The 7,715-nt window shown below is 41.7% G+C and overlaps 1 protein-coding gene across 1 annotated transcript; it reads left to right on the top strand.

The window, feature by feature from the left end:
• Window positions 1-1,186: 1,186 nt before the first annotated feature.
• Window positions 1,187-7,466, top strand: tap1 (transporter 1, ATP-binding cassette, sub-family B (MDR/TAP)). The gene is made up of 13 exons (XM_028425905.1): window positions 1,187-1,547; window positions 1,859-2,191; window positions 2,292-2,520; window positions 2,774-2,888; window positions 3,163-3,293; window positions 3,371-3,576; window positions 3,668-3,865; window positions 4,910-5,038; window positions 5,116-5,295; window positions 5,371-5,544; window positions 6,040-6,199; window positions 6,351-6,487; window positions 6,574-7,466. Exons 2-13 carry the CDS (start codon window positions 1,871-1,873, stop codon window positions 6,793-6,795), a joined length of 2,202 nt encoding a protein of 733 aa, XP_028281706.1. The 5' UTR covers window positions 1,187-1,547; window positions 1,859-1,870; the 3' UTR covers window positions 6,796-7,466.
• Window positions 7,467-7,715: the final 249 nt, after the last annotated feature.

The raw sequence follows: 7,715 nt of genomic DNA, 5'->3' as shown, positions 1-7,715 counted from the left end.
ATTTAGAGTTCTGAGAATATGAGGCATGCTTTCAGAAAATGTGTGTAAACAATTGAGAAAAACTGTAAATGAGCAGATCTCTGCCGACTAAACAAAGTCTGAAGCGCCACTGTAACCCACTCTAGTATTTACTGCATTATCCAATCAGTCTCATTGGATCTGACAGAGAAAGAGAGCTACAAGGAGAGAACTGCAGTGGAAAGTTTCTTTTTTTCTTTCAAGCAGAAAATACGTACTAACATCCTCTCCCCGGGTACTGGCACGAGCTGTGGTCTGCAGGGCAGACAGAAAAACACACATATACAAAAGACAGGTCCTCCGGCCAGTAGGTGGTCAAACTTCTTTTTGACAATTTTCATCTATGAATCAAATGTTTTTGGAGGTTTGAAGCACAGAGAGGTCTGTTAAAATCCTATTTTTTTTTACATGTAATACAGACCTATGTGTGGACATCTGTGGACAGCGCCACCTACTGTAAACAGGAGGTTACTGCATACTAACAATTTTTACATATTGACAGATTTGTTGCACTGAAAGGTCTCTGCTTCTGTCTGCCGCTTTTTCCCACCGCTGCCAAAATAGCCGCTCATGGGGGGGAGGGAAGGGACGATGTGATGGGGAGGGGGCGGTCGTGTGGAGTGCGAGGGCCCGTAATCGCTGCTCGCAGCTTTAATTTTTGAATTTTTATTTTTCATAAGTGCAACATGCTCATTACATGTTTTTCAGGCTTTACATGTTTTCGATTTCAAATTATGGCAGGATTCTAATTCCATGCTGACGTTGATAATTTCGCTTAAAGTCACGCTCATCCTTAAAACCAACTTGAAATGAATTCCTTCTATTCAGATGACTTGTCTGTATAACTAGTCATATCGCTGGGTACGCGTTTTGCCTCTGTGTCAAGAGCTGACCTTTCCTTCGTTAAACTGAAAGTCAGGTTGTTGGTATGACAAAGTAATAGGAAATAATTTGCCATGTGTTTAACACTTAACGTCATCTTATATTTGTAGATTTTATTATTTACAAATCATTTTTATTTGTACTTTAATTTCTGAACAAACTCTAAGTATACTAAAATCGATTTAGGCTCCATTTCTCAGCATGGTTTTCAGATTCTCTGTCAGATGCGCGCAGTAAACAGCTTTACTTCTTCATTGGTCAGCGCTCGGAAACGTCACTACCGGGATTCTGGGTAACAGCTGTGAGTCGAGTCCGTACAGTCTGGAGTGTGATCCACTTGCAGAAGTATGTGATCCACTGGCAGAAGACGGCATTGGGACACTTACGATAAGACCACGTTCTTGCGCATTAGACGAAAAACGCAGTATTGGAGGGCGGTGCGGGTACAGCGCACTTTGGGACTTTCCGTCGTTAGGGATCGTACATAGCTGTTTTTACTTTCGGTTTCTGTCATAGTTCAAATGGCTGTTGTCTGAATAGGGTGCCGGTCGTATATAAACGCCGTTTTCCGCGGTTCGGGCTGAATATTTGAGTTTTACTCGTGGAGACTCGTGGAGATTTATTACAGTCTTACTGAACAGAAACAGGTAAGTACACCGGACTGAAACCGACCTACTGTCTTAACTGGACTGTGTTACTCTACTACAGTAGGCTACTCAATATACATTACAGTATTATACTGGCAGTGTTTTGCTTTGTGTTTAATGTTACTGAGTTAGTGTTCAAAGAAATCAGCCGGAGCAGGTGAAAGTGAAAGTACTGCTGTATCAGCTGCAGGGAAAGTGAAAGTATCTGTTCGGCCTTTATAGTCACCAAAGCAGTATTACAGGTGGTATTTTGTGTTCTGTCATGTGTGTACACTGTTGTTTACCACTCCTGTTTTGCTTTCTTTTTGCAGACCTTTTGCACAATGCAGAAAATGAGCTGCTTCTTCCCCTTCCTCTGCATTTGCTTGGATGCATGTGTGGCACATGCTCTGTACTTGGCCCAGCTCTCCCCTCTGCTCCTGTCTCACCCTCTCATCACGTTGTGGGTGGGGGCAGTGATCCGGATCTTTCTCCTCACCTTCCTAATTTTTACCTACCCTGGACAGCTTCCATGGATGAGGAGCTTTGAGGGGATCCAGAGCTTAGGGGTCCTGTGCTTCCACTTCCCACTGTACACCACTCTGATGTGGGCGCTGGGGCAGTCCACAGTGGAGGAAATATGGGGGTGGCACTCCTGGGAAAGGGTGAGTGTGTGATTTACATTTGCATTCAAGTTTTATTGTATACATAGATCAAATTAATCATAATGTGTATTTCATGCAAACCCTATCTTTTGTTCTACAGGTGCTACAGAGTTATTTTGTGACAGTAGTGGCCTGGCTTTACTGGGGTCGGTACATATTAACTCTTTTGCTCTCCTTGGGCCGATACATTTCATCTCCGTGGAGGAGGATGTTGTCTGAGGGTCCTAGTGAGGGCACTGGTGCTTCTCTTAGGAGGCTAATGGGGTACATGCAGCCTTACCTCAGCCGCTTCGTCATTATGCTGTGTCTCGTCATTGCCTCATCTTATGGTATGTAAGACAATGCCTCTGTGCAGCAAGAATAAAAGAGCAGGGAGATATACTGTAGCTAATTGACTGTCAGATACTGTCTGAAACCAAGAAGTGTGAAACTAGGATTTATAAATGTGTTTTAGCCTTTTAAGAGGACCTTGGTGGTGTTTTGAATAATCTGTACTGATGTCAATAAATTGACATATTTAATTGTCTTTAGTCTGTCACTCCCAGTATGAATGTTTATGATCATGTGACCTCCTAACTTCAGGAGAAATGGCTATCCCTAAGTATACTGGGCGTGTGGCTGACTGGATCATCAATGAAGAAGCACCCGATGCATTTACAGAGGCCATCACTATCATGATAGTGATGACAACTGTCAGGTAGATGTAACCTCTGTCTTTTTCTTAAATACAAGCTCAAACTCCCCAACCAAGCCCCCGTTAAGCTCTGGATGGATAAGCTCAAACAATCTGCTTGTTTTCTGTTTGTGCTGTCATACATTTTATTGTAGTTTCAGCACAATCAGTCCTGTCGTGCAGAACTTACATTCTGTAGAAAAATTTCAAAACGTTAAAAAAAAGAAAACTTTTCAAACTTAAACTTTGTGTCATTGGTGATATTTTGTGTGCTACAATTCATCCACTGTTGTTTCAGTGCTGTCCTTGAATTTTTCTGTGACCTCATGTACAACGTCACCATGAGCCGCATACACACCTCCGTGCAAGGAGTAGTCTTTCAGGCTGTACTGAAACAGGAAATAGCCTTCTTTGATGCCACTCCCACAGGTAATTCACAAGCATGCTATTCTGTACATGTGACTGAGCGCACAGGTTAGTGATAAATAACTGGTCTCTTGCCTCAGGTGAACTGGTATCCCGCATTACTACAGACACCAATGACATGAGTGAGGCGCTGAGTGAGAAACTGAGTCTTGTGATGTGGTACACTGCTCGTTTTGGCTTCCTGTTGTTCTTCATGGTGAGCCAGTCATGGAAAATGACGCTGCTCACTTGCATGGGTCTGCCCATCATCTGGGTCATCCCTGAGCTCACTGGACATTTCCACCAGGTGACATTCCAACCTTCCCTGAATCTTCTATTGATCAGATCAGAAAGTGGTTATTTCCTGCAGCACTGCATCAGATTCTTTCTTGTTTTAGACTATTGCTGCCAAGGTTCAGGAATCGCTGGCCAAGGCTAACCATGTGGCCACAGAGACCTTCTCCTGCATGAAGACAGTGAGGAGCTTTGCTAATGAAGATGGTGAGACAGAGCGGTACAGACAGCGACTAGAGGACACTTACACCCTCAATAAAAAGGAGGCAGCAGCCTATGCAGCTTCTGCCTGGGCCAATAGTGTGAGTACTCTGTAGTTGTGGGATAGTGGTTTCACTTAGGCTACATTCACGTTACGAGCCATATGTTAAATCCCAATTACACATATTAGATATCAACGCCTTCCTAAAATAATGGCCTAAATCTCTTTTTTAGGTTTTTTAGAAAACACAAAAAACTAAAAACCAAATACTGAATATATGACATTAATGATTTCACCAAAACAGGTTATGACATTACATGGCTTCATCAATGTCAGTCAGTTGGATAACATAAAAGGAATACTGTAAATGACTTAGGCAATTTAATGAACATGGCTATTTGACCTAAGCAATTATAAACCTGCAACTTTGTAAACAATAACGCACAACACAGTAATGAGGATGTTGGAAATGGAGCTGCCAGGCAAGAGGTCAAGAGGAAAGCCAAAGAAGAGATATGTGGATGTGCTAAGAGAGGATGTTAAGTTGATGAGAGAAAAGATGATAGAGTCAGTTGGGAACAGATGATTCGCTGTGGTGACTCCTGAAGGGAACAGAGAAGAAAAAGGAAGAAAGCAAGGCTTACAGAATGCTGAGAAGGCATGTGCATTCCCTCACTACTCCCTACAGCTATTCTTTGCTGGGTTCTTGACTGATGCCTATTAATGTGGCAAACTGTCAAAGAAGTGATGACACTCAACGGGCATGACATGTTTTATTGACTGGAGATCCTGGAACTTTCTCTCCTTGATTGGCAGAGCACATGGAAACAGACTCTCCCGATAGTACACACACTGCAAGGATTTTGTTATGCCTGTCATTGCATATTGGCTAAATATAAGTCTTAATATTAAAAAGGTGAGTTTTTAAAAAAATAAAATGCACAAACACCTTTATTAATTGTTTTCATTAATTGGGAAATTACTTAAAGAGACCAAAACTCTTTATATTTTTGTACCAGACTTTGTTTAACTCTACTGTAAAGGTGCATATTTACCCTGTTTGGACCTAAGTCCAAGAACTTCCATTTATTTTCCCCTTTTATAAACAAAACATTTAACCTTTCATTTGTGTATGTCTCCTCAGATGACCACCTTAGCCTTAAAGGTGTGTATTCTGTATTATGGAGGGACACTTGTGACAAGAGGGGCTGTTAGCAGTGGAGACTTGGTGTCATTCGTCCTTTATGAGCTACAGTTTGCCTCTGCTGTCGAGGTGAGCTGGAGGCCATATATGTTCATAGTATGAAATGCACATATTATTCTCCATAATTACTACTGCCTTGTTTCTAGGCGGTCATGCGTTACTACCCAGAAGTGAAGAAAGCAATTGGTGCTTCTGAGAAAATTTTTGAATATTTGGATCGGAAACCTGAAGTGCCCCCAGATGGTACTCTGAGCCCTGAAAATCTCAAGGGACACATTCAGTTCAAAAATGTTGCTTTTTCCTATCCTGGCAGGGATGTCCTTAAGGTATGTATCCCTTTCTCTAATGCATGTATTGTATTTACAATTAACAGAATTTATCATAGGCCTTTGTTTTACTAGGATGTGTCCCTGGAGATAACACCAGGCCAAATCACTGCCCTGGTGGGGCTTAACAGGTCAGGGAAGTCTACCTGTGTCAAGCTGCTGGAGAGATTTTACCTGCCACAGTCAGGAGAGATCCTGCTGGATGGACAACCCCTGCAAAGCTACAAAGACCAGTACCTACATGAAAAGGTGAGGCACCAGGTTATTCCAGTGATTTGGATCTGAGAATAAAGACTGCATATCTTACATGGGAACCCTTAAATTACGAATTGTAAAGCACAGCTGCATCAACTTAAGATTGTTGGCATTAGTGTTGGGCCAAACCCATTACTGCTTCTGATCATTACATCTAGGATCAGTACTACCAAATAGCCAATTCATGCTAAACCAAACAGTGCCAAATTTTAGTACCTGTCCGTAATCTGGGTGAAAGAGGGAGAGCAACCAAACGACATGCTGGTATTAGTATGTGTCCCCTCCTCTCTCTCCTCTCTTCATCAGCTTCAGCGGGCTCTTCCTGAACCATACGGTTGTCACAAAAAGACAGCAAACCAGTTTTTGTACCAGGCTAAAATAAAAAATGTATATTTTTGCTGTAAATTTTCAAAATAGAGGTTTATGCATATTGACTCACACGTGGACCTGGTGTTGCTGATGTCTCCCCTTCAATTTGTTTATCTATAGATCGCTGTGGTAAGCCAGGATTGTATGCTGTTTGCTCGATCTGTGCGGGAGAACATCAAGTACGGCTACGAAGATGCCTCTGATGAAGAAATGTACGAGGCAGCCCAGCGGGCCAGTGCACATGATTTCATCATGGAGCTGTCAAAAAGATATGACACAGGTTTGAACCAGAATAATTATGAAGTTGGGTTCTGGGCAACTGAATTTAACTTTTTTAAAGGATTATGCACACATGTACCACTGCCTGCACAAAAGATGCTGTCCCTAAAGGGTAACAATGGACACATACTGTATGTTACTGTGTTGCACAGATGCTGGGGAGAGGGGAGGTCAGGTATCTGGAGGCCAAAAGCAGCGCATTGCCATTGCTCGAGCTCTAATCAGACGACCCAAAATCCTGATCCTGGACAACGCCACCAGTGATCTGGACACAGAAAATCAGTACCAGGTAGAATTTATTTTTAGTATTTTAACTTTTTCTCCAGTTTATACAGTTTTCCATTTGTAACACTAAGTCATGATTCTTACCCACAGGTCCACCAAGCTTTGTTGAACCAAACAGATGAATGCTCTGTGCTGTTGATATCCAATAAGATGAGTGTTGTTGAGAATGCTGACCATATAATTGTCCTCAACAATGGGTTGGTCGAGGAGAAGGGCTGCCACAATGAGCTGATGCAAAGAGGTGGCCTTTATGCTGAGCTAGTGGAGAAGCAGAATATGGGCTTTTATCGCCAACAGGAGAAGAATGATTAACAGTGAACAGAAGTCACAAGACATACATTTTGCTTTTTCAAAGAAGGTGGAATTAAAGGATACGCTTGTATTGTAAAGTAGACAACATAAAAGTGAATGGAAAAACTAGCTCCTTTAATCAGCAGCCTGGGATCCATCCACAAACACTCTGAATGTGCAGAATTGTCAACAATGTTCCATGTTTCTTTGCAAATTAGAGCTTTATTGTGCAATTTTTAGGATTTAACTTTTTTTAATTTTCTGGATGTTTATATTTTTTTTCTACATTATTCATTTTTTCATGTACTTAACGATATAAAAAATATTGTTGCCTCTTGGTTCTTTAAGTTTTTAAACCCAGGCACCAACTTTAAATGATTGAGGGCAAATGTGTTTTTTTATATTGCATAGAAATTTAGAGACCAAAGCAAGGTTGGTTTGGATTGGGCTTCCAGGACACAGCTTTATACTCAAAGTTGCATTTCTCTGACTGATAAGTCAAAAACCTGGCAGAGTGGACCCTGCAGTCATAAAGATGTAGGGGCGGGGGTCTATTATCCATGTTATGGCTGTGTGAAACCTGCTGTATATGTAGTGAGGACATAAAGCTGTATGCATGTTTCTGTAAAGGTGTGGAATGCATTCATTGTTTTTATAGGGGAAGTATTAAAGATGCTGTTTGGGAAACTGAAGCTGTAATTGTGAATTCTTGAAAAGAAAAATCCAAAGTGAAAACATAGTAACGCAGTGCGACAGCAGCCATCATTGTGTCAAATTCACAGTCGTGGATATGTTAAAAAGAGTACAGTATGTACCACGCGTGGGATGGTCAGCATGTACTCTGTTTAATAGACGTCTGCTGACAGCCAATAGGCGTACAGTATCAGCGCCAACGTGACAGGAAATACGCGCACTGCCACATGATAGGTTTATAAGTGTCA

Source organism: Parambassis ranga, chromosome 16, assembly GCF_900634625.1.
Source record: "Parambassis ranga chromosome 16, fParRan2.1, whole genome shotgun sequence".
Taxonomy (NCBI): Eukaryota; Metazoa; Chordata; class Actinopteri; family Ambassidae; genus Parambassis; species Parambassis ranga.
Note: the sequence above shows the minus strand (reverse complement) of the source record. Positions and strands in the feature narration are given on the sequence as shown.